This window comes from Chelonoidis abingdonii, chromosome 14, assembly GCF_003597395.2.
Source record: "Chelonoidis abingdonii isolate Lonesome George chromosome 14, CheloAbing_2.0, whole genome shotgun sequence".
In the NCBI taxonomy this organism is placed as follows: Eukaryota; Metazoa; Chordata; order Testudines; family Testudinidae; genus Chelonoidis; species Chelonoidis abingdonii.
Window position 1 is genome coordinate 3226278 of NC_133782.1, and position 25530 is coordinate 3251807.

General features: G+C 50.9%; 1 protein-coding gene across 1 annotated transcript in view; it reads right to left on the bottom strand.

Annotated features, from left to right (window-relative positions):
* Positions 1–282: 282 nt before the first annotated feature.
* The window catches only part of ANGPT4 (angiopoietin 4), a 38063-nt gene continuing 12815 nt past the window's right edge, over positions 283–25530 (bottom strand). Inside the window, exons 2-9 of the mRNA XM_032766409.2 lie at positions 13155–13310; positions 12149–12270; positions 10085–10317; positions 7621–7736; positions 7142–7243; positions 6054–6220; positions 3299–3429; positions 283–1253 (exon numbers count right to left, since the gene is read on the bottom strand). Coding sequence (XP_032622300.1) covers positions 1093–1253; positions 3299–3429; positions 6054–6220; positions 7142–7243; positions 7621–7736; positions 10085–10317; positions 12149–12270; positions 13155–13310 — 1188 coding nt within the window. The 3' untranslated portion in view covers positions 283–1092. The remainder of the gene's footprint in view (positions 1254–3298; positions 3430–6053; positions 6221–7141; positions 7244–7620; positions 7737–10084; positions 10318–12148; positions 12271–13154; positions 13311–25530) is intronic.

Consider the following 25530-nt stretch of genomic DNA (forward strand, 5'->3'; position numbering starts at 1 on the left):
GAGGCTGGTCTTTCAATGTACATTACTGAGCTCAGAAGCCGACATTCATTCCATCCACATGGGCGTCCTTCCCATGCACCGTGTTCCCTGCGCAAGGCCCAGCTCATGCTCTTCTTGCACAGATGGGCTTTGCATTTGGGTCGGGAGCCAGTTTGGCAGGTCCCCTTAGGGGAAAAACACAAGAGCGAGCCCAAAGGCAAGTCCGTCTTGCCTCTCCAGCTGGCCTGATCTGTATTATAGAATCATAGAATGTCAGGGTTAGAAGGGACCTCAGGAGGTATCTAGTCCAACCCCCTGCTCAAAGCAGGACCAATGCCCACCTAAATCATCCCACCCAGGGCTTTGTCAAGCCGGGCCTTAAAAACCTCTAAGGAAGGAGATTCCACCACCTCCCTAGGTAACCCATTCCAGTGCTTCACCACCCTCCTAGTGAAATAGTGTTTCCTTTATCTCACCAGCCTGCTTTCTCCTCGTCAATCAGCTTCTGCAGGCAAGAGCGTGCCTTCAGGAGCTGGGTGGCCATGTGGCAGTTCAGAAGCAGGGGAAAACAAGGGAGGAAAAGGGTGGAGTGTTTCCTAGAAATATGCTAAAACCAATGAAAACCAGACCCCACTGCAATAACTCTGCATGCTCCACACTATTCCTAGCTGCCGCTCGGAAGGTCCTTCTCAGCCACTGGCCCTGGCTGCAGCAGGCTTCCTTTGTGGTCTAAATGATTTCCCTGAAGATGATACAACATAGAAAAGAATCACACTGGTCCAGAACGAAAGCCCAATACTTGTAATTCACACCAATGGGACGGTTTAGTTTTTAGATTTTTTTTCTGATTGTTCTTTCTTCTCCTCCTCCTGGGAGGCCCAAGAGTCCAGGCCCACAGTCATCTCTCCACTTAGCTCCAGATCTTCCTCCTTTTCCTTGCTCTTGAGCCCCAGGATTTGGGTCACAAGGGCTCTGCTTCTGCTAGGATGTGTCCCTGTTCCTTTGCCATCTGTGGCTGGTCTAACGGTCCTGCCAGTTCCATGATGGGCTGTTGTCTGCCAGTTTGGAGGCCTGGAGCTTGGCTTGCCCTCTGCCCCATCCTGCTCTGGGGCGCTAGAAGTCTGAAGGTCTTATCATCATGCGTGTGCCTTTTAGAGAGTAGCTGGGCCCCTGGAAATAGTGCCACCTGATCCCGTTGAGCTTCCGGACATTGTGCTTGGCAGGATAATAGATGCCGTTCAGGTTCGACAGACCACAGGCGTCAAACCACCAACCTGAGTGGGGGACATATAGAGGGGAAAGGTTAGAGAACTTGACAGACCGAGTCTGGACTTCGGACAGCGCATGAAACTTCTGGGCTCTGAGTTCAGATTGGTTCTAGCCAAAGGCTTCTTTCTTGGGAGTGTGCCTGGTCGTCATTTCCCCAGTTGGCCTAGACGTGAGGCATGAATAGTGTAAAACAAAACACACAAGCTTCCGCCTGGTTAGAAATACACAACCCTGGGGACTTTTCAAATTAAATTTGTCGAAAAGAACCGGGTGATTTTAGGAAAAAAATGTTTCTTGACATTGGACAGAGAGTTTTTCAAAAATCAGACCATAAGAAAGTGAAAAAAAGAAACCCAGCCCTGAGTTCTGCTGCCTGGAGCCAAGCCAGCTTTGCTGTTCCTCAGGCCGGGTGATCGGCAACTCGACCCTGCTCCCGCTGGCGTCAGTGGAGCAGGGTAAAGCCCTGTGGGAATTACAGCCATACTGAGAGGCCGTGGCTGAGATCACAACACCCTGGACGTAGGTGCTGGACACACACGGAGGTATTAGGAGCTACTGTGTAAAAAGAAAGACTTAGGCACTGAAAGAACAGGGTTGTCCCTGACAGTATCCTACCACTGGCAGAGTGTGGTAACCTCGCCCTGTGGATGCCATCCCCTGGGGTATCCCGGCCCATGTTCCAGCCATTAAAGGGTGTAGTAATCAGCACATTTTTCCTGGCCCGGGAAGGTTATGCCTCATGGCTGTGATTCGTGTGTTCTTGCATCATAAGGGCAATAGCCTTCAGAAAACCGCCTGGCATCCGAACAGTACGATCCTGGTGGGATTATTCTGGCTTTGAGATTGTTCAGACATGGGCTCTTCTTGTGCTGTCGCTGTGCCAGGACAAGTCTGGTTGGAGTGGGAGGTCTGGGTTCTGGCCCATCTCCATCGTTAACAGAGAATTCAGTGCCCGCACGAGAGAGCAGCAGGAGACCAAGGGCCAGATCCGCCGCTGCTGTAAGTCTAATGCAGCCAGTGAGACTCTGCTGATTTACACCAGCTCAGGAACTGGCCCCCGGGGAACATTCTGACACGTGTGGATTTTCTGTGCCCCTGCGTCCTGCCTGGCAAGGATCCCAGGCTCTGCCATTGGACGGGCACCTACGTATCCATCCAAACGAATTCCTGGGGCTCATTTCAAGGGCCCCAGCTCGGTTCATGTCTTTAGTAACAGCCCCAGACAAACTAACCCGGATCCGGGTGATGGACCCCCTGGCTGAAACAATCAGACCTACCACGAGCGGCGCCGGGGTTTTTGGCGCCCTAGGTGGGGGTCCTTCTGTGCTCCCGGTCGTTGGTGGCAATTCTGCGGCCGGGGGGGTCCTTCTGCGCCCCCGGTCTTTGGGGCACTTCGGCGGCAGGTCCCGGAGCGAGAGAAGGACCCAACACAGAATTGCTGCCCCCGACCCAGAGCGCGGAAGGACCCCCCACCACCGAATTGCTGCTGAGGGTGGCAAAATGCCGCCCTCCCAAATCCTGGCGCCCTAGGTGACCGCCTAGGTCGCCTAAATGGAAGCGTGCATGGCTGTTTGCAGGACTGTGGCCCTGGAGATGACTGGGCTGAGGTGCCTAGTCACAGGTCACCAAGGGATGAACTTGACTTGAGCTTCCTTCTGCCCCTGCAGTTAGTCAGGAGCAGGGTGCAGAGAGTGCCTGCTGGGGAGCAGGGCTGGTGCTTCCATTTAGGCAACCTAGGTGGTCACCTAGGGTGGCAGGATTTGGGAGGACTCTTGGGCTCTGTGCATGTCTAGGAAAATTGGGTGAAGAGCGACGAGGGAGAGCTCTCGCTCAGATGTCTGTCTGTCTGTCTGTCTACATTCCTCCCTCCCTCCCTCATCACTGTGGGGTATTTCTGAGACACTGAACAAAGAGATTCAATAAGAATGGTGCATTCCCAAGAACCCAGCCTCAGTTGCTCCACACACTCTGCCCCCATCAGTCCGTCCCAGCGAACAGGGCACATGGGGAAGACTGGTCCCAGCCCCCCCTGCACCCAGGGCCCGCTCACCTCCCGACAGCATCTGGGCGCACTTGCAGAGGCAGTTGTCGTTATCCGAGTCGCGGGTGCTGAAGTTGGTTCCCTGGAGGACAATGCCACTCTGCTGCCCAGCAGTTCCACTGTAGCCCTTCAGGGAGATCCTGGAGGACCAAAGCAGAGAGAGGGCGAGACAGAAAGCACGAGGAGAGGAGAAAACGAGACAGAGGACGAGAATTACTTTTCAGACTCCTGTCAACGTTTCCTGGGATTTATTTAAGAAAACGTTCCCCTGTGTCTTTGCAAATACAAACAAGCAGAGGCAGAGAAGGCAGCAATCCCATTGCAGAGTTTATCAGCAGTGCTGAGTGATCCAATTGTTCGAAACCCCCGCAGGCTCCAGCCGGCCGCCAGATCTGGGGGGTGCTGTCAGAGCTCACATGCTAAGCAGGGGTGGCTGGCTGGAACTTAAGGCAAGGGTGCTGTCTGCAGCAGCGCTGAGGACTTGGTACCCAGAACTCGCCTTAGCGGGCATTGTGCCTCTGGAGGGGCTGGCGCAGAGAGGGCCTCCCCACTTGTTGTCCTTCTGTCCTAAACAGAGTCCCATGAGTTTTTCAGGGCTCAGTCCCGCAAGGTATTACGTGAACTGGCCCCACTGAAGCACAGGAGAGGCTCCAATGGGACCACGCGCTTTTTAACGTGCAGCATGTATTTTAGTGTCTTGCTGGGGCAGGGGCAGAGAGCTGAGCGCCTGGCAGGACTGAGGCCTGAAGATACTGGAATACTTTTAATGGTGCTTTTAATACTGGTCTCCTGGCCGAATTTCAGCCTAAATTGTTGTGCCAGTTTTTACCTATGATGCTAATTAACCATTGGAGCACTTGAATGAGGAGGTGGTGGGGTGGTGGTGGGGGATTCTTTGTCCCTGGCAGATTGGATGTTCTTCTGCAAGCTCTGCTCTGGGAGTGATTGCGGGGACGTTGCCTGGCCCATGTTATGCAGGAGGGCAGAGGAGATGATCACAGCGTCCCCTTCTGGCCTTGGAATTCACTCCTGGTCCTAACCTGCTGCGCAGGGTTCCAGGGGGTGGGGTTTGATGGTGGGCAAAGCAATCCCTCTGCATCCTACATCGCTCAGCTGCCTTGCCACCAAGCCTTTGACCCCCCTCTGGTGACAGGCGTTCGCAACGTACTGCTGTTCTAATGGCCAAGCTCAGGCGAGTATTCTCTGCTGCTGATGTTTGCAGAAGCGGAGACAGTGTCAGTCACAAAGGAAGAGAGCCGATGGGCACATACAATCCCCTCTAGCTGCCCCCCTTCCATTCTGTATCTTTAGTCAATTGTGTTTGGAATGTGCCTGCGCGGTGACCCATGTATCCTGATGGAACCACCCATGACCAGAGCTGCATAACCTCGGGCAACCCCTATCCCTCATTGCAACTGGACATTATTGGGACAATTAAATGCTTAGCCACCTGACTAGGAGTTACGCTAGGTAAGGTCAAATTCTGAGGGCAGTTAGGATCCAGTCAGGGCTCAGCTCTGAAGCAGGGATCCCCAGAAACAAACAATAGACTTGGAGGCCCTCTTCAGCAGAGTCTAGGCTAGCTGGATTTGTGTCTTATCTTCACACTTTTAATCTAAAATTTTACTGTTCTACCGGGGCCATTTTAATAATAGGGATTTTGGAGAGAGGCAGCCAGGGGCTTGTCCTCAGTTTCCCCTAGACAAGGAGGGAAGTATGAAACTCCCAGAGTTGGTCAGCTCCCCACCAGGACCTTCAAAGGCACTTGCTCTCTTTCTCACTTTGCTGTTCCCACAATGCTTCAGTGAAAACACACAAAGCCTCGGCACTGTATTGATTTATAATCTGAGCTTTAAAGGTTGCCATTGTTTCATGACTGGATAATGGTTCTGGAGCAGCACGCCAGTTGTATTTCAGAGCAAGCAGTGGAGCTTGCTTTCTTGCTTTCATTAGATTTTCTAGCAGTGAGGCCTCTTATTTTCACATGGATTTGTTCTCTTTTGCAAGCACAGTTACAACAATTGCGTGCACAAAACTGGCAGCTGCTTATGCAAACAGTCGCTTATTGCTTGATCCTGTGAGGTGCTCTGAGCACTTTGACTTCCGTTGAAGGCCATGGGAGTTTCAGGTACTCAGCACCTCACAGGAGTGCTCAGCACCTTGCAGGATCGAACTCTAAAACGCAGCTGTGCAAGTAGTGACCACAATTACACCTGGAAAAGTACATGTGCAACTAGCTGCACACCCAGCTCAGGCCTTGGTGTATGCAAAAGTGGCTTTTTGCAAAAAAGCAAGAAAAAGAAATTTTTTCCTAATGCAATTTTATGCATTTTTTTTCCTTCAAGAAAATTTATTTTGATTTTCAAAAGGAGAAAAAAGGACAATGTAGCAACATTTATGACCACAAAGTTCCCACAGAAAAATCACTGCAGAATTGCCCCAATTTGTCAAAATAACAGTGAATGCACAACATTTCATTCTGCAGCCACTTTGATTAAGAGGCTGTGGAGATGAACAGCTTGGTAAAGTGGGTGGAATGCAAAACCCTAGAAACATCACTCCCAATTTACTGGTTCCTTGCCCAGCTGTGCTATCTAGCCCAGCCTCTTCCATAAACGTTGGGGGACCACCAGCTGGTGCTGGGATTTCGGCTTGAGCAGGATTCACCTCTATCCCTGGATGGCACTGGGGGAGTTTCCTTGTCTAAGTGGGGTTTGAAGAAAGACCCAAGGGAACATTTCATTTGTCAAGGTCCATATCCCACCTGTAAAGATGACGCTCGCTGCCCAGCTGGAACGTCTCATAATGGGCATAAGCCTGGTTTCCTTCCCAGTCCAGGAGCTCCACTCTCAGCGAGTAGGAAGCCTGGCTTGTCAGGAGATGCACAGCTTCGTTCCCCAGCCAGTACTCCCCGGCAGGGTCTCCAAAGCCCTGTGGAAGAGCAGAGCCAACAGTGGGGAGGATTTAGACTGTGTCCCTGGGCTATGCAATGTCCGTTGTGGTCAGCAAAGGGAGGAGGCAAAACTCCCATCAGCTTTAGAAATACCGCAGCAAATTCTGCCTCAGTTACAGCCCTGCATCCCTAGTGAAGTCACGGGACTGCATGGGAGTAATTTGCCAGTTTATTGACCTCTGCTAATCCAGGATGGAGCTGGTAGAAATGTTTCAAATTTCCCAATTCAGGGGGGAAATGTTGACATGTTTGCAAAATCCCCTCTGTCATCCTGTCTAGAGTCAGAGTCTTCTCTCTCCTTTTACCCTGGCAGCCAGCTCCTTCCATTCACCTCTGCCCACCAGCTCTTCTCTGCCTGGCCCTGGGACTCCTATCTCCAGGCCTGCCCCACCGAGGTTCTGCTATAGCTTTATGGACTCTAGATGGGAGATCCGTGAGACCTGACGTAGCTCATGGAGCTTGTCCCCCTGCAATCTGCAGAACGATGCCCTGCAATATGAGTCTCAACTACTATCTAGTGTCCTCTTTTTGTGCATGTGCTCAGTGGTGAGTAGGGTGACCAGATGTCCTGATTTTTGGGTCTTTTTCTTATATAGGCTCCTATTACTCCCCACCCCCATCCTGATTTTTCACATTTGCTGTCTGGTCACCCTAGTGGTGAGGCTGCCTTCCTGGGAATTTATTGCATTGTCTAATTGGTTACATCGTTAGGTTTTCTTCCCACTGGGTCTTTTCTTGCCTAAACAGAAGGGAGCTCTTTAGTTCCACCAAGTGCATGCCTGACATCCAAGTGTCCCGTCACTGCACAACCCCCACCCCATCCTCCCCCTACTCCCAGGGTTGTTAGTGGGTCAGTGATTGAACAAGTCGGGGAGTGAAGGAGCAGGATGAGGTCAGACCTGTTTGTATTCTTTCCACTTCCTCTGGAAATTCACGCTGCCATTGGTTCGGCGCTGTATCACCGTCCACCCGCCTCTGTCTGTCTCCATATCGCAGAACACCTGCAGAGGACGCAAACAGCCAGTGCTGCAGGGGAGGCAGCCTGGGGTGGAGTGGTACAGACGGGTTGTACTGCCCAGGGAGGAAGTCAGGTCAACACAGGTCTTGTGGCTACGGCGTGGTGGGGCCACGCTCCCATTGACAGGTGTTTTGCAAGTCAGGACTGAGATGCATTGAGCAGACTTCGTGAGGCCCAAGAAGTGGCATTGCTTTGGAGAGCCCCAGTACTGACACACGAGGGCTGGCATGGGAGAGAACTGAGGAGCATTGGCATGGCAGCAGGTAGGGAAGATTGGCAGAGTTGCCTTTGACTTGCCCATCTCGCTCTTTCTTGGGTACTAAAGTCCGTTTCAGTGCAAGGCCTGAGCCCGTCACTCACCTTCCTGGGTTCTGTCATGTTGGCGACGTGGAGGGTGTAAATCCCGCTGGCGTTAAACCCGGCTCGGCGGTGCTGAGCACAGTCCTGGGACACCTGCTGTTCCTGCATGAGGGGAGCTGGCAGGACAAACAAGAGGAGCAGTGAGTGAGCTGCAGGCATCTGTGATGGGTTCTGCTGTCCTGGACTTAGGGTAAGAAACAGAGCAAGAGGGATTCTCCATCTATTTCATGCCCTGAGCACAAGCCCGGAAGCCGGAAACACCCTAGATTGCTGTTTTATTTGTGTGTTAATAATTTATCATCAATATTCTCTATTAATTGCCTCTTCAAAGCCTCCAGGGCCTCTCACAGTTACAACCCAAAGCTTCTTAGTCACCAAACAGCAGCTACAAGAGTAAAAATACCTTTAAAAAGAATCAAAGGGCAAGATCCCATACAGGGGAAGGACAGGGGTTTAGGAGGGTGTCTGTATAATACACAAGGAGCCGATGGCTTCATCCCACACAGCACTGTACCCTGTGGGCCATTTGCACTAGGGGAAAGATGCTTCCAAATCCCACTGGCGGCATTGGCCATTCCAGGTCACATCTGTGTGCGTGACAGCGCAAGGGGCAATGGGGAATAGGGCCTCAGCCAGGTGCAGACTAAAAGCCAGCTTCAGGAAGAACCATTCAAAGGTGCTGTCAGGTGCAGGGAGGTCGAAGGTCAAGAGAATGAACCTCCGCCCTGAGTTCCATTGCAGCTAAGGTGCTATCCCCTGCTGCCCTCCAATGCATCAATGGGGTCTGGCTGGGCGGCATCTGAGCTACAAGCAGCTGCTGCCTTCCTAGCGTCCATCTCTGTGCTTGCAGCAGGCAGACTCCGAGCTGCGTTCCTCTGCTGTGCTGACTCCCCGGCCAAGACAAGGGCTGGAGTCAGACTCGGTTCACTTAGAGTGTTAGGAGCCAACGATCCCTCCCGGGGGAGCTGAGATAACATGGAGCTATTTCTCTTGTAATGACTGGAAAATAGAAAGTGTCATTTGATTGCCTGGCTCCATCTCAGGAAAAGCCAGCGTGCTTCAAAAATAAATAGGATGAAATCTTAACAGCCCTTTCCCCATAAAACCATCTTATTTACAATGATGGCATTAGCGTCTTGGCTGCGACTCCGTCAAAACACTGAAACCCATTGGTGCAATTTTTACTGACTCACTGCAAAGGGAGCAGGAGCTACAAGCGTCGATCCTGCAAGATGCAGAGTGCTCCTACCGAGGGCAACGGGTGCTGAGTGTATGCAGGATCTGCCTGGGATGCTGAGCATCGTGGAGGAGCAGGCTCTTGGAGACCAGATAAAAGAAGCATGAAAGCAAGCGTGTTAGAAGGAACGTTCATGGCCTTAAAGTGAGTTCACTGAATGCCCCTCTGCACTGCCAGAGTTAGGGACAGGGCCCTAGTGGAAGGGAGAATTGGGCCCCCTGTAGCCCTGTGGATTTGCTCTGGTTGGGCCATGCATCTCTGTTGCTCTTCTCTTCTTGGATTAGATGTTTGTGGGTTTAATTGACTTTCTTTCTTTCTTTCTTTCTTTCTACATCTGTGTGAGCACAATGTCTGTGCCACCTCAGGGTCACAGATCCCCAGACTAAACCTTTAGGATTTAATGTGGGTGTAAAAAGGGACTACACAGAACAACGTGGATTAGTGCAAAACCTTTTCGCTGTTGGAATCTTGGGCACTGGATTGCTCTGTGCCACTTGTGGACATATTTAAAGCAAACCCTGATGGTTCAGAGCAGTTTTCTGTCTGATCGATCGATCGATTGATTGAAATCTATGGCACTTCTAAAATAACCCTACAATAGATTGACCAGCAGTAATTATTGGAGAGGGTCCCTAACTCCGGGGAAGTTGGGATCTAGATTCAGGTTTAAATCTGAGCATCTCCGCTTGCTTGCCCTGCTGTCATGGGGTGAGCCTAAACCTTGTTCCCCGGCTTTTCCATCAGCCACTGCCTGGAGTGCATTGTTCTGAGACCAGGTGGAAGTGATGCTGGACAGATGGAATGTCGAGCAAGGCAGGAGCAGGGGTAGCAGAGAGAGGACATTTTCCTGGTTTCTATCCCAGCTTCTCTGAACACCTACTGTCACTAAGCAGTTTGAATCGAGAGGTCTATCCATCAGTTCTACGGGCACTCCTGGCACTCCCGTGAGGAAGGTCTCACTGCTGCATGAATGGGGTGCTGGTCAGAGGAACGTCACAGGGCGGGGTCCCAACTAACACAGGAGGCTAGTGTGGAGAAGTTTGCATTCTGCGTTATAGCTCCTACTGACCAGAAACGGGGCCGTTATCAGCGGGGAGTTCCAAGGAGCGTTAGTTGCCCACGGAATCTAGGACGTGGTCTCTTCTCCAGTCAGTGAAACCTTGGCTGAAGGCCAGGAGGCCTGTGCAGCTCTGGCAAGCCCAGGGCTCTCCTGTGGGATGAGCTCACCTTTGCCTTGTGAGACCAGCTGGACCAGGCTCTGGACTGACTCGAGGAGCTGCAGCTGCTGCCACTGGAGCAGGCTGGTGTTGCTGTTGGCAGCGTGGATGGACTTCTCCAGGTCCTCAATCGTGTGGCTCTGGCGGCTCACTAGGCTCTGCAGCTTCTCCTTCTCTGTGCGGATCCCTTCCAGCTCTGTCTGGTGCTTGGTCTCCATCTCCAGCACCCGTGTCTCTAGGACACTGCAAAGGGACAGGCCAAGAGAGGAAGGGTGAGGTGCTTGCCTGGGGGAATCTTCTCCCCCTGGGGGACCGCATGAGCCACACAACACCAAGGTTAATAGTCAGACAGCTGCTAAGGCCTGAGACAAAGCCCACTGGCATTCACAGGAGGCTTTTCATTAACTTCAAATGGTTTTGGCTCAAAATCTGGTAGATGAGTGAGTGTTCAGCTAGCTAATATGCATGGTTAAAGGTCCACTTGTGTGTGTGTTTATTGCTGGTCATGTCAAAATATGTGTCTCTAATCCTTGCTCATTAGTCTGTGCAGAGACTAATCATCCGATCATACATCATGTTACCTGACCTGAGCTGGCGTCGGAAAGGCACAAAGCGGCTGCAGGAAGTGAGCAGCCTTGAAAATGCCATTGAGTGAAAAGGCTGATATTTGACATGGGAGTTGCTGTTGTAGGCCCAAATCATGGTCTTATTCCCAGGGCTACTGCCCAGAAATCTCAGCTTCCTGCTTTGACCTTGGAAATGTACTACCGAAGAGTAGTGAACAGACTAGCTCACCTGTATTAATCAGTCTTGGTGACTCTTTCATTGATCTGGATTCAAACTATTCAGATCAACCTGCCAGAGGTGATGAACAAAGTACAAAAACCTGGCCCACTAGGTCATTTTCCATAGGCTGTAATTTCCCGCAGGGTTTAAAATGGACAGCAGTACACCGAGGGAGCTGGCCAGCATGTGGCTTGTTTGATAACATGCGCAGTGCGTGCATTTAAAAAGTTAATTCCGGTTTTAAAGCTATTCCCCATTCCAGTGGTATTTGCTGTCTGTAAAGCCGGGAATATGGCTAGAACCCACTCAGTCTGCCTCTGGGAATCTGTAGGAAGCTTCTGCCCTTCTGCCTGGCTTCGCCCTGCCCGCTCTGGGATAGCTATTCTGCTCGGGGCAGGTTTTCAAAGGCCCGAAGGGCAGTGGGGCCCGACTCCCATTGGAAGTGCTTGCGAAATGGGTGTCTAATGCTCACATATCTTGCAAATCTCCCTCTAATGATCTCGTTAGTGCCACCAGCCCCCACTTCTCATCCTTGTTCACTGATGATTTGGGCTGGGGGGACGATAGACCCACCTACCCATGGCTCCAGGACAGGGATAGAGTCCAGACAGCAGCTGGGCCTTCCTCACACGGAAAGGAGACAGCAGTGACCCCCAGCTCCGTTAGCATGAACCGACCCTCGCTCTGAAGCTCGGTGGTTCTGGCAGGGACTCGGCAGAAGCAGCAGCAGATGAAGATGAGACAGCTCCACCAGTGACTGCAAATGCTGAGCACCCCGCTTCAGCAGCAGCCCTGGCGCCGAGCCCACCCTGTGAGACTGTCCGGGAGTGAGCTGAGAGCAAACATTACAAAGCAGGGAGACGGGAGCGAGCACATAACCCAGGTAATCATTGCATTTTCCATGTGCATCAACTGGGCAGTCAGAGCCCTGGGGAAGCAAAGAAGCATTGACATCAAACGGGATTCAGAACCTGGGAGCATGTGGAGCACACAAGGTGCCATGGTGGGGCGCAGCCCTAAGCAGGGGAAGAGAGATACAAACCAACAGGAACTGCATGAGGTACTGGGGCACGGTAGCCTCCTGGGGCAGGTTCCCAGATGGTCCTGAAAATAATTGTACCCTGACAGAGGTCACCATAAAAAGTCAGCGTTTACCCCCGGGGCCAGGAGAGCTGCTGCTGATTAAAAGACCCTCCTTCCTCACCGTCCTCTTAAACATCTTAAAGAGACAAGAGTTGGGCAAGCGAACCAAAGTGACACCTCAGTGGGGCCGAGGCTAAGAACATACTTGTTCGTGTTCTGCAGCTTGTGAATTTCAGTCGTCTGCAGGAGCAGCTGCTTCTCCAGCTTGTTGGTGGACAGGGAATTCTCTAGCAGCTGGATCTCGATTCGTGCGGTTTGGTTCAGAATCTGCCCAAGGATCAGTTGGGAAGAATAATTAGCAGGATCCCTCTTCTGTCTCCCAAATGCTCCCCCCACTTTAACCTGCCCTGATTTTTCAGCAGCGTTACCAGCCCGGTATGATATTTCACCACTGATGCGCTGCACCAGCTCCAAGGGTTAGATGGAGCAGCTATTCAAGCCAATAGAATGTCCTACCAATACCATGCATATTGGCCGGGTTGGAGGAGAGCGTATCCTGGTCTTTCCAACACAACGGGCCATAGGAGTAATAGGGAGCAGAGACTGATTGGACGAATTATGTGATCCCTGTTGGTCACACTAGCCTAAAAACTTCTGCACTCAAAATCCATGGTCTCTGCTTCTGTTACATGGACCACATCAACTCCATGAGTGGGACTGTCAGAGCCCCGTGGGGGGCGTTGGGTGTCCCCTTCTCATTAATTTTCATGGGGATTGAGCAGCCAGATCCCTTCAGAAATCTCAGCCCACCCCTAAGGCACATGAGCCATGAGTTCTTTGTGACTGATCTGCCCTGTTGGCCATCTGAATCCTGCACACTGCAGATGGGAGCCACACGAAAGTCATGGAAGCCACATGTAATGGCTTGCACTTCACCCCCACCCTTTATCTAAGCAGCCCAAAGCTCTTTACAAATGTGACTGAACTAAGCCTTGCAACTCCTTTGGAAGATAGGGGAAATAACTTCCCCCTTTTACAGGTAGGGAAACTGAGGCAAGAGGTGATGTGATCTGCCTAAGGACAATCCCACAGGGAGTCAGTGGGAGAGTTGGATTAGAACCCAGGCCTCCTGGCTCCCAGCCCCGTGTCTCCCTCAGGGCAGCCATGTGTGTATCTATTATGAGCCATTTCTCAGAATGCTCCTGCTGTACCTGCGCTTCCACAACCGTCAGTTTCCTGCTCTGCTCTGCCATTTGGTTCAAGAGGCTGGTACCAATCTCCAGCATGGTGGCTGTTTGGTTCTGAGCAACGTTCTGCTGGATCCGGACCATCTCTGACTTCACGTTCATCTGCACGTACCTCTCCAGCTAGATTGGGGAGGGGGAGTCTGTTATTAATACATGGTATCAGAGCTCTCCTTATCCCCAGCCCAGCTTGACACAGATACTCCCTCTCTTCATTCCATGGCAGCAACGTTTCCCTCCCTCTGGTGAAATCACTCCCAGCCCATCTCCAGTGAAACACCTTTGACTCCCTGCCATCTAGCTGGTGTTAAGCCAACCCTGGTGCTACTCGTCAGAATGGTGGCTTGGGGAGGAGAGAACATGGGACTGTTGCAAACATTTCAACCTGGCATATACTTGCTTTGCCCTGTGATGTTTATCAGGAGGACAGTGTGTCCTGGCTGCAGCCTGGCCTACTGGCATGAGGATGTCCCCTTGGAAAAATTAATCTCACCAAGATTCTTTGGCTCAGGAATTGTTGGAGACTTGCTGTGTCCTTAAGATATCTCTTTCCCCCGCTCCCCTCACTACTCTGAGTGATGAAGAAGGGCCCCTTCTCTGTGCTAAGGAGGGAATGTGCACTTGTGATCACAGATCTACCCTCCCCTGCGCTCAGACTCTGCAATAGCCAGGTGACACACTGGAAATCTTGGCTCTTCCATGACTTTGGAACATTGGTCATGGGTTTTGATGGATGCAGGATCAGAAGTGCTGTGGGTCTGGGGCTGTCCTCGGCTTCATCTGGCATGGTGGGCACTCAGCACGGTGGGCACTCGGCTCAGGCTCCCACAAACCAGTGTTATGCATGTGAAACTCACATGGGCAGACCCTCTGCAGCACAGCTCCACTGAAATCATACAGCTTACGCTGATTTACACTAGCTGCGGGCCCAGCCCAGTGCCGACAAGCCTGTGGAAAACTGGAAGCACAAGAGCGATGGCATTCTCCGGGAGATGTCAGATTCCCTGTGCTCGCCCTGCCCCATCCTGGCATCGCGTGATGGTGGTGCAGAGTCCCACCACTACTGCAGCCTCACGCCACGTCATCCCTGCTCCTTGGAGCAGCTGGTGCCAGAGACTCCCCATCTCGAGTTGGGCAATACGGAAATGTGAGTTGAAAACAAAAGTCCACTCATGCAAATGCATCCCAGGGATTCTTGGAAAGAGAGCTGGAAACACATTCACAAGGCATTTAGACCGAGGCCTGGGTAGCCACCTGCAGTGATTCCAGGCTCTCCGAAGCGGCTCATATTTGGCCCCCATGGAAACGATAGGCTTGCTTGGCCCTGCTGGAACCCTGAGAGAAGCTGGAAAACAGGAACCCTGGTGTCACAAAGGCCAGAAGACAGACAAAGCTCACCACACGGATTATGTTTTAACTGTCATGAGTGGGGGGCAGGGGGTGAGGGCTGACTCAAGATATCTGAATATTTGGGGTTGGCAATACAGAGCTACCACTTCACCACCCCTGCCAAGGAAGGGCTGCTGTCTCTTTAGGGCTGGGCAGGGATTTCAGCGCTCAAAGCTCCCACGCTGCTCCACCAGCAGTCTCCACACCTGGATTGTTCAACACCGTGAATGTATGGCCTGACCCTACACATGTCTTGTTTGTTTCATTATTTTATCTTTTCGACATGGTCATTGGGAGAAGGATTTATTTCCAGGTTGTCGAATGATATTTCAGTGATTCCCCTTCCTCTCCCACCACCAACTTTTTAAAAAAAATTCAGCTTGGCGGTGTGTGTGTGAGAGGGAGAGAGAGAAAAAAAGAGAGATCCAATTTTAAAGCATTGCATCCTGCTGCATGGGAATGGGGCCGGCTCACAGCAGGACTGCACCGCTCACTCGGGAATAGTATGGACTGGCCTCCTGGCATGCCTCTGCGTGTGTGTGTGTAGAGAGGGTTCCTGAAGAGAGCTGGAAAAACAGGAGGTCGCCCAGCATACAAATAAAAGGCAGGTTACCCTGGGCACAGATGAGCAGAAGCTCTAGAATTTCACCTCCCACCTTTTGTTTTTGTCTTTTGCTGACTGTGCCCAGCTCTGACAGGAACAGCTCTGCTGGCTTAGTTCTGCGGCGATGCCCCCACTGGTGTTCATGTTTGTGGACAGAGAAGCAGCGTGGGCTAGTGGCTTCAGCACTGGCGTGGGACTCAGATTCCACGGGTCAATCCTGGCCGACCTTGGACAAGACTCTTCCCCCTGTAGGCAGGTCTACGCAGCCAGCAGTAAGCTGGGTCGACAGGCTCAGGCAACTGCAGGAAAGATGGCCGTGTAGATGTTGCAGCTTGGGGCCTGGAGCCCCTCTCCCTCCCTGGGCTTCAGAGCCGTAACATTTACACAGCTGGTTGTAGTGCGGGAGCCCAGACAGTCGACCCAGCCTGTGAGACCTGCTGCCGGGGGCTGCCACTTGCTGTGTAGATGTACTGAATGGGTTTCCGCTGCACCACTCACACTTTGTCCATCTCGTGTATTCAGGTCTGAGCTCTTTGCCGGCGAGGGCTTGTCTCTTACTCTGTGTATGGACAGCACCAGGGCTTAAATTCTTACCAAGCATTTGGGACTTCAGCCTGCGGGAGGTGCCAGGGCTCAGGCCTTCAGCCCCGCGGGAAGCGCCAGGGTTTGGGGTTTCAGCCCCGGGGGAGGCACCGAGGCTCTAGGCTTCTGCCCCACAGGGCACGATAGGGGGTCCACAGGTTTGAAAACATTTCCCGGGGCTCTGCTCCGGACAGCTCCGGCTGAATTTCACCCTATACAGCCCCTAGCCGAATGGGGCCAGATCTTGGCTGGGCTGCTGGCCATGCCCATGATGCAAATGCTAATAGCAATAGTAATGGGGCGGGGGGCGGTGAGAAGCCAGCCTAAGGGCTTGCTGTGGCTAACGCGGCACCCAGGGGCCTCGCTGGCCTTTGCTGAAACACAGCGCCTGGCAGACATGGGGAAGAGGCGGGCTTACTAAGACGTTGGCTTTTGCCCCCACTCAGAGCTCTGCTCCCTGGATCACCCCTGTTTAAATGACCAGCAAACCAGGGCTGGACACACACTTTATTTATCTGGGGCGAGGAGGTTGGTATCTTTTATTTTTGTCTCCCTGCCAACGGCGTGTGGAATGTTTTGTTTATATTGCTCGTTCTCCTCCACTGACGATCTGAGAACAAGAGAAGACAATTGTACAGCTGGAGCTCAGAGATGCAGTTCAGACTGTTCCCTCTGCCGCTCACCCTTTCGTTTCCAGTTTGAGCTGAAGTGCTGCATTTTGCCTTAAATTACCAAGGAGATTTTGGGGCTTTTTTCAAGGAGATTCTCTGTAGATGTTTGGAGGTGAGATGGAGCCACCCAGCTGGGCCACCTTACACTTATTTATATTTTGGAAGAGTGTAAGAAATGGGATTGATCCTTGGCTTTCCCATCTTCACAGCACAATGTACCAGCCACCACTGCCCTGATCACTCTGCCCTGGGCGACAAAGATGACGGGAGAAGAAGTGGAAATGAGAAAAGGACACCTATGAAATCAAAGTACTGGGAGCTGAGTCGACAGGCAGAGGATGCTAAAATCTCTCCCTGTCTAGCATTTAGTGATTCTTGGCTCTTGGACACCTGTGACAGGGTGGTGTTGGCAGCTATAAATAGACCCCTCTTGGGATCCTGCAGCCTGGTCCTCATAACACGCAGAGCACTGGGTCTGGCTAGAGTCGAAGGGAGCTGGGCAGTCTGATTGGGGTGGAAGCACAGTGGGAGTGTAAGGAGTTAACGAGGTAATCAGCTCACCAGCCCACTAGCCAGGGAGCACGGGGGAGGCCCCTTATCATTGCTGCTGCTGCACTGGGCTTGGATCATCACTCAGGCAGGACATAATGGGAAAGATACTCAGTGAGGGTGCCCTGGCGGAGTGTGTGCTGTGAAATCACCGGAGGACTGACCAGGCAGGGTTTCCAGGGCTGCAGGGGAGTACTTCACCCAGGAATGCATTCGAAATGCCTGCCACTGGGGGGTTCAAAGTAGTCTAAGGGGTTTAGGTACCCACGTTCCATTGAAGTCAATGAGATTTGGGGACCCAACTCCCTTGGGTTCCTTTAAAAATCTCACCGATGTAGATTCAGCAGATGTGGGAGGTCAAGAGACAATTCACTGTTAGAACTGATCTGGGCGGTCAAGAGATAATGCACCATTAGAACCAGCTGCTATGCAACAAGCGCCATCGGTAGGAGTAATGATTTGTTATTCTATTACGGCAGCACCTAGAGCTCTGAATTAGGGATCAGGGCCCCATTTTGCTGGGCGCTGTTAAGTCTAAAGAGAAAAGCCAGACAAACCGACATTTACAGGCCCATAGAAATGACCAGGCATAATCTGTGCTACATCTCAACAGGGAGAAGCTGCCAGTTACGTTTCCCCAGCCCGCTTGTCCCATTCTTTAATCAAGACAGCCCCATTCTTCTCCTCCCTCCTCCCAGACCATGTGCCCCAAACAGGCCAAAGTGCCCTCCATTCACCCAGCTCCCCTTAGGCTGGAGTTTTTCTGTCCCTGCTCCGTCGGTTAAGCAGATGCAGAGTGGCAGAGTCTCACTATTGTACTTGGATCTAGTGACACGCCATAGCGACCTAGACTGAGCCAAGTCCCCGATGGTTTCGCTGTTTTGCAGCGTGCACACTGCAGCCCTGGTTCTGGTGCAGGGGGGAACAGCAACTCTCATAAGAACGGCTGTACTGGGTCAGACCAAAGGTCCATCCAGCCCAGTATCCTGTTTACCTACAGTGGCCAGTGCCAGGTGCCCCAGAGGGAGTGAACTTAACAGGTAGTGATCAAGTGATCTCTCTCTTGCCATCCAGCTCCACACTCTGACAAACAGAGGCTAGGGACACCATTCCTTACCCAGCCTGGCTAATAACCATCGATGGACTTAACCTCCATGAATTTATCCAGTTCTCTTTTAAACCCTGTTACAGTCCTAGCCTTCACAACCTCCTCGGACAAGGAGTTCCACAGGTTGACTGTGCGCTGTGTGAAGAACTTCCTTTTATTTGTTTTAAACCTGCTGCCTATTAATTTCATTTGGTGACCCCTAGTTCTTAGATTATGGGAACAAGTAAATAACTTTTCCTTGTCTACTTTCTTCTCATCACTCATGATTTTATAGACCTTTATCATATTCTCCCCTTAGTCTCTGCTTTTCCAAATTGAAAAGTCCTAGCCTCTTTAATCTCTCCTCAGATGGGACCCATTCCAAACCTCTAATCATTTTAGTTACCCTTCTCTGAACCTTTTCTAGTGCCAGGGGGGGAGCCACTGTGCTTGCATCTCACTTGTGACTGATCTATTTGGGGAAAATAAAACAAATGGACATCACTCTGGGAACAGCTGGGAAATGTCTCTTTTTAGCCACTCAAGATCAGGTGACACCAGCCCTGCAGGCATTGGATAGTCTTTGCCAATGTAAAATAAATATGTCGATTCTTGAAAGTGACCTCTTGGCCTCACTAGACAGAAGATACTAAACACTTGCAGTGAAATCCTGGCCCCACTGAAGTCAATGGCAACCCTCCCACTGAATCAATGGGGTCAGGTTTTCACGTGGGATATTTTGCCTTGTGTCTCAGTGAGGTAGGAGCAGTGGCAGGATTCACTGCTGGCCGGGGGCTGGGAACATGGAAGGCAGAAATGGAAAAGCCCTGATTGGGCCAATGTCCTCACCTAACAGTGGCAGCTGGACGCAGAGACACAGAACTGATCGTGCGGCTGTGACCTGGCTTTGCTACAGATTTCCCATGTGACCCCGGGCGAGTCACTTAGCCATTTTGCTAAAATGGGGAAATAATGTTTACCTGCTGCAGAAGGGAAATTGGTGAAGCTCATTTGATACAGCAAAGAGTCCTGTGGCACCTTATAGACTAACAGACATTTTGGAGCATGAGCTTTCGTGGGCGAATACCCACTTCGTCGGATGGATTCACCCACAAAAGCTCATGCTCCAAAACTTCTGTTAGTCTATAAGGTGCTACAGGACTCTTTGCTGCTTTTACAGATCCAGACTAACACGGCCACCCCTCTGATACTCATTCAATACATTACTACAAGCCTTTTTGGGCAGACAAGTTCGTTTATTATCTGCGTATGCAAATCAAGCAGCCAGCCACCTCACACTCTGTTTTGGAAACACAAACTCCGGGCTGTTTTGTCAGCTATCTCACCTCTTGATAGTGCTGGACGTTCCCTACAGAATGTCTCCTCTTGCTCTTTCAAATCAACTTCCACCCCCTTCCCTTCCCTGGGAGACCATTCTACGAGCCAAGGGCTTGTCTACACCAGGGAAATTGGCACCGATGTTACATTTGGGCCAACCCCTAATGGGGAGACACTGCCCTGGGGTGATTGGTGTGTTTGCTGGTGTGACTTGTAACTAGATTGGTGTCTCTAGCCCAGTGTGAATAAACCCAAGCTAGACAGGGCTAATGCACCTCATTCCAGTTCATTTCACTCTAATTCAGTCATGAATAAACCAATGGAGCTCGTCATGCTGAGCGCACACACGTGTACGTGTGTCATCCTGTGAATGGATGAAATATACACATCTCCATGCATGTTTGATGTGTTTCCAAACATGTTCATCTCCATGTGAGTTTCGGAGTCATTCCCAGCTCTCTAGCTAGCTATGGGCCGAGGAAGGGAGTGTGGAAAGTTCATATGCAGAATATTTGACCTGCTGGCTGTGTGTTGGCCAGCACTGTCACAGATCTCTTAATCCCCTTGTAAAGAAGCTCATTTACACTGAACAGCTGTACACGAGCCAGCCAGGAACGAGGGTGCAGCCACATCTCTGATGCCTGCACAACTCCTTTGTGGTGATCTTTTTAAAGCTGGGAAGAAGCGAGGAGTTTGTGCTACAAATAAAAATCAGATGTTACTTCCTCTTTCCTAATCCATTGGGGAAAATGCCTCTCCCGAATGCTTTCTATTCTTAGGAGGATTTCACATGAGGTTTCCATTCAAATGAATTCCAGGGTGCATGTTTTGAGCAGGGACGTGATCAGAGACAACACATCAAACATAAAGTTACTAGGCCAAAGGGAAGGAGAAATCGGAAATGTGTTCGACCCAGCTGTGGTCACAGAGCTGGGAAATTTACCCTGGTGTGGAAGGAATCCAAGCTCATGGAAAAGGCAAAGGGAATTCTCTTGGGAGAGAGCCAGATTTGCAAAGTCACACAGACAGACAGGATAGCCTGGGGGACTAGCAGGCTACAGATATTGTGAAGGAATCTCCCATTGGTTCTGCAGAGCAGAGCTGCTGAGGGCCGTCAAGGCTCTGGAAGGTGACTTGGCCCTTTAGCTATCCTGAGCCCAGACCCTGGATGGCTTTGAAAATCAGGCGCGAACACTGAAACCTGACTTGGAGTTTAATAGGGAACCAACCGAGTGAGCACCCTCCAAGTTGTATTGTCGAGGATGCGACCAGCTGCCACATTCTGCAGCAGATGCAGATCTTTCCAGGCAGATGCTTTCAAGCCAAGTTGCACAGCATTGCAGCCTAAGCCTGGCAGTAATGAACATGTGTATGACTGAGACCCCGTCATCATCCCAGCATGCAATCTCCCACAGACGGCAGAAAGCGCTTGGCAGCCAATGCCATGGGAGAGTCCTGAGCCTAAACGGACTCCTATGCTGCAGGATTCTTTGAAAGCTTGGGGACAGATGACCTAGGCTGGAGGACATCTGGTGGCAGCAAACTCTTCTAAATATTCCCCTCTGTCTATTAGCATAAGCCTCCATCATGCTTCATCCAGCTCCTCCTCTTTCTCATCCATGGAGGATGTCCACTGGACATGGGGAAAACTGGGTGCAGGTGGATCAGCCCCACTTCCTCCTGTTCAAGCTTCTTGTGGCAGAGCAATGGTAGAGATAAATTGAAAGTCAATGGGATTTATTTCGATCGTCAGCCCTTTGGGGCAGGGGCTGTGTTTGTGCAGCGCCTGGCTCCGCAGGGCCCAGAGCACTATGGCAATGCAAACAGTAAAGAATAGTAATCCTGGGAGTTAGGTGCCAAACTCCCATCTATGCTTTAAAAAATTCCTCCTGGACTCATTGAATGGGAGTTTCCCCGGGGCTCTGATCCTGCCTGTGTGGTTGCAGTTTGATGGGTGGAGTGCAACATGTTTGGACCACAAGCCCTGCAGCATAGTCAGCAGTCCCCTCCATCCTGACAGAGTCTGGGCCAGGTTTTAGAACCGCTCTTTCCTGCTGACTTTGGGAGACAGAGGCTATGTTAATTAGTTTTCCAGCCGGATAGCTAGGAAGAATAAAAGTAAATACTATTTCCCCATGCTAATTTTCCCCCTACTGTTACTCACACCTTCTTATCACTGTTGGAAATGGGCCATCCTGATTATCACTACAAATCTTTTCTTTCTCCTGCTGATAATAGCCCACCTTAACTGATTAGTCTGGTTATAGTTGGTATGGCAACACCTATTTTTTCCTGTTCTCTGTGTATATATCTCTTCCTACTGTATTTTCTACTCCATGCATCTGATGAAGTGGGTTTTAGCCCATGAAAGCTTATGCCCAAATAAATGTGTTAGTCTTTAAGGTGCCACAAGGACGCCTGTTCTTTTTGCTGATACAGACTAACATGGCTGCTACTCTGAAGAATACATGGTGCATCATAACCGAGATCTGTCCTTTCTCTGCTGGGAGAGACTCCCTGTGGTAGGTGGAGTTCAGGTGCTCAAAAAACTCTCTGGACTTCCTGAGTCCTCAAAACTGGCCTGGGAATGACCATGAGAATGAGCCCTGGTGAGTCACCCAGCGCCAGTGAAAGTGTATCCTTGCTCGCAGTATTTCAACACTTCCGCCTCTAGCCCTGGCTGCAACCCGAGAGTGAAATCCCAGAACTTGAATAGAGCAGGGTTGTTTCTAGTTCAGGTCTGGAAATGGCCAAAAGCTGGGTGGGAGAAGAGGGGGTCTTATTCTCCCAGAATCAGTCCTCCTGTCCATACCACTGACTCACTGTGTGATCTTGGGCAAAGTCACTTGGACATCTCCTGTCCCTGTCTACCCAGTGGGAAAAGGGAGTGAACTCAGCTGTCCTGGGGAAGGATTACCCCAAAGGAATAGATGGGACTGGTAAGGAGCTGGTAACAGGCGCTACACTGGCGCTTGCTAGAATGGAGAGGACAGGGCAGCTGCAGTGAGGGGAATATTCCTCTGGTTTGAGCCCTCTGCACTTGTTTTCACATGAAGAAATATTGCTGGCAGCTGCTCCAGCTCTCTGCTTTGTTTTGAGCTGAAATTTCTCTCGGCAGATATTCATGGCAGGGGACTTTGGAATCCCAGGGCGGGGTCACGAGCCAAGGGGTGTTTTGTTTTTGCAAAGGCTACTGAAATCCCAGAGCATTGTTAACTCGGGCCACTGGGACAACCTCTCAGATCCCTGCTTTTGGACAGGCTACCCCAGGCTGCATACATGCTAAGGGGGAAGAAGCTTCCTATGCCAGGAAGCAAAGAGAAGCCGAAGAGCCGTGTCTGGAAAACATTTCATGAAGCTGAATGATTTCTGGAGAGAGTCCCTGCAACCACATTGTTAATCTTGTTGCTTCAAAGGGCTAGGGAGTTTTTGGTTTGGGGTTTTGAATAAACAGCTCTCTTAGCTGAAGTAAATATATCCATGTGGGAAAAGCCAGTGGGGCAGAATCAATGGCCGATTTCAGAGTGGGGAGTTGCGGGAGACACTTGGCGTCTGCTCCGGCGCGACTTTGGGGGAGATGGCAGCACACATACTGGCTGGTGTCTATTTCAGGAATCTGGGCAACACCCACTCAGTGAAGGGCCAGCCGCCCATAAGGATGAACCCTGACCCTGGGCACAGTTGGAAGCTTCGCTCCAGGGAGGAGCTGAGGAACCAGAAATAGGTGTATGCCACCACTCCAGGGATGAATGCCAAACTGCAGAACCAGATGCTGTGGCAGAGGATGGAAGCGACTCCTTGCTCTAAGCAGGAAGCTGTAGGAGTAACCGGCTAACACAGTACGAGGCTTGACAGAGTCTCATTCAGCTCTGGCTAAGCTACAGTTCTTCCTGTACAAAGAAATCTTCAGTAAAACCACAGAAGCAAAATGTTCCTGTCTGCACCCACTTCGCTGCTGAGTGCCTGCTGCAAGGGGTGTGGGTGGGTATTCAGGAACTGCATGGTGCACTGCATTAAAAGGCTCTTTCGTGCACATGCCCGAGGCAAGAAGACAGTAGAGAAACTGAGCATGGAGAGTGAATGTCCATCCTACCCTCGCAGGCTGAGATCCCTGCCTTTGAAAGCAGCTGGGGCATACTGGCAGGTCCATGCACCAAAGCGCAGGATTTTACACCGAATTCCTCTCTCCCCTAGTGGGAGGAGCTGGGGCCTTTAGCTCAGGGCTGAGGTCTGCCGGGGAGATGGTGTTAAGAAAGCGCGGACCTGGGTTCCCACAGTAACCAAACACTATTGTGATTTTTGTAAAGCAGTCTCTCTTGGAAGCAGAAAAACGAGCAAGAACGTGGAACAGAGGGATGAAGCTGGGGGCTTCTCAGCATTTTCTCAGCATGAACCTGGAACCTGACACAGGTGGCTCTCCTGGGTAGGGTAATTCCTTCCTGAGAGAGATGGAACGTCTGCCCTTGAGCACCGCCAAGCACTTCCCAAGCCACCAGAGTGGGAGAGGCTCAGCTGCATCCAAATTTCAGCCCCTCTCACTGATTTACAGCTGGCTGGAGAGAAGCCAGGAAGAGTACAAAAGTGTAGGAGCGCTTTATCAGAACATCCCTGGAGGCTTTGTCCACTCGAGCCAAAAAGATCTACTGTGCTTTGCCTGGATGTCAGGCACTGTTTGTGCTGAGCTAGGCAGCAAGAAAGTCTCACCAAAATACTCTTTGATAAGTAGGGGAGACACGAACCCCTTCCCATAATGCTGCCTGTCAACTGTGTAGCTGCTTAAGAAGCAAGGCAGTGGCACAGAAATTCATTTCAAAGGAATTACTTGTGGGGTAAGATGCAATTCAGTATAAGAGGAGCTAGATCTGGCCTATAGATGGTATTGTACCAGTTCTGCTGATCTTGGAAGAGGCCAGATGATGCGTGTGTGTATTGTCCATGACTGGTTGACGACATTTCTATCACTTTCCACTCTAGGATAAGAAGCAATCTGTGGTCTCTAAGGTCCTTACTGCTAGTGGGACAATCAAATTGCCAGAGCAGATTATAATCCACCTCTGTCCAAATGGTTGAATTTAGCCTGTGTGCATAAATCCCACCGACTGGGAAAGCCTGTCTGAAACAACCCCCCAAAACAAGCCAATGGAGTTTGTGTTCTGCTACACAAGGATCATCTAGTCATGTAGTCTAACCTTCTGATTGCATCAGAGCTTTCTCTTCTCTTCTCTTCTCTTGCTCCAGCCTGACTTTGTTTAGGCTGCAGTGAGTTAATGAGCAGTGTCGTTGCCAATCAAAGCCGGCTGAGGTGGGTGGGCACCAGCTGAAGGGTGAAGAGAAGTCTTATGTGGCGAAGCTTCGGTTTATTTTCAGCAAGCTGCTCTGATGTGAGTAATGGCAGCTCTGCTGTCCTCGATGCTCCATGTGGCCTGGTTCCTGGCACAGAGGGAATATTTCCATCACTTTCCATAGATTTCCTGTAAGAAAATCTTTCATAGAAAATTCCCTTTTCCTGCAAAGGGCTCCCTTCCTTCCCATAACACACCACAGATGTCAAACTGCTTTCTCTCTGCATGTGAGAAGGATCACAGGCAAGCTTAGTGACCAAGGGACCAGCAGTGATGGAGAAAGGAGCAGATAAGAAAAAGGAAAAATAGTGAATGGATCCAAGAGTCTCATGTGCATGACAGCAGGATCTTTGTGTCTTAGGTCATCTGCTCCTATTGGTCCTTCCCAAGTGAGGTCATCACAGCCGGTTATGGTCGGAATAATTTTGATGTCACAAGCCCAGGGTTATGAATGTAGGATCTCAAGCAGATTCTGGAACATCACTATCATTCCCGGTGAAAGAGTAGAGCAAAGGGTGTAAGGGAACTGACCTGGGTGGAAAGAAACAACTTGTGCAGCAAATAGTCTGGATTGGAGAGGGAAGTAGCATCCCAGACAAGCTTAATGGCGTAGCTGCTTCTGATACGATACCAAGTGTGGCGGGCAAAGGGAATGATACAATGGGCCCAGATCCAGGCTATTTTTACCCATCCCAGGCTAAAAATCAGCATGGAATTGCCACGATATAACAATGAAACACACTGATCACAATGAGTTAGAAAAGCCCAAGGATGGAGCCAA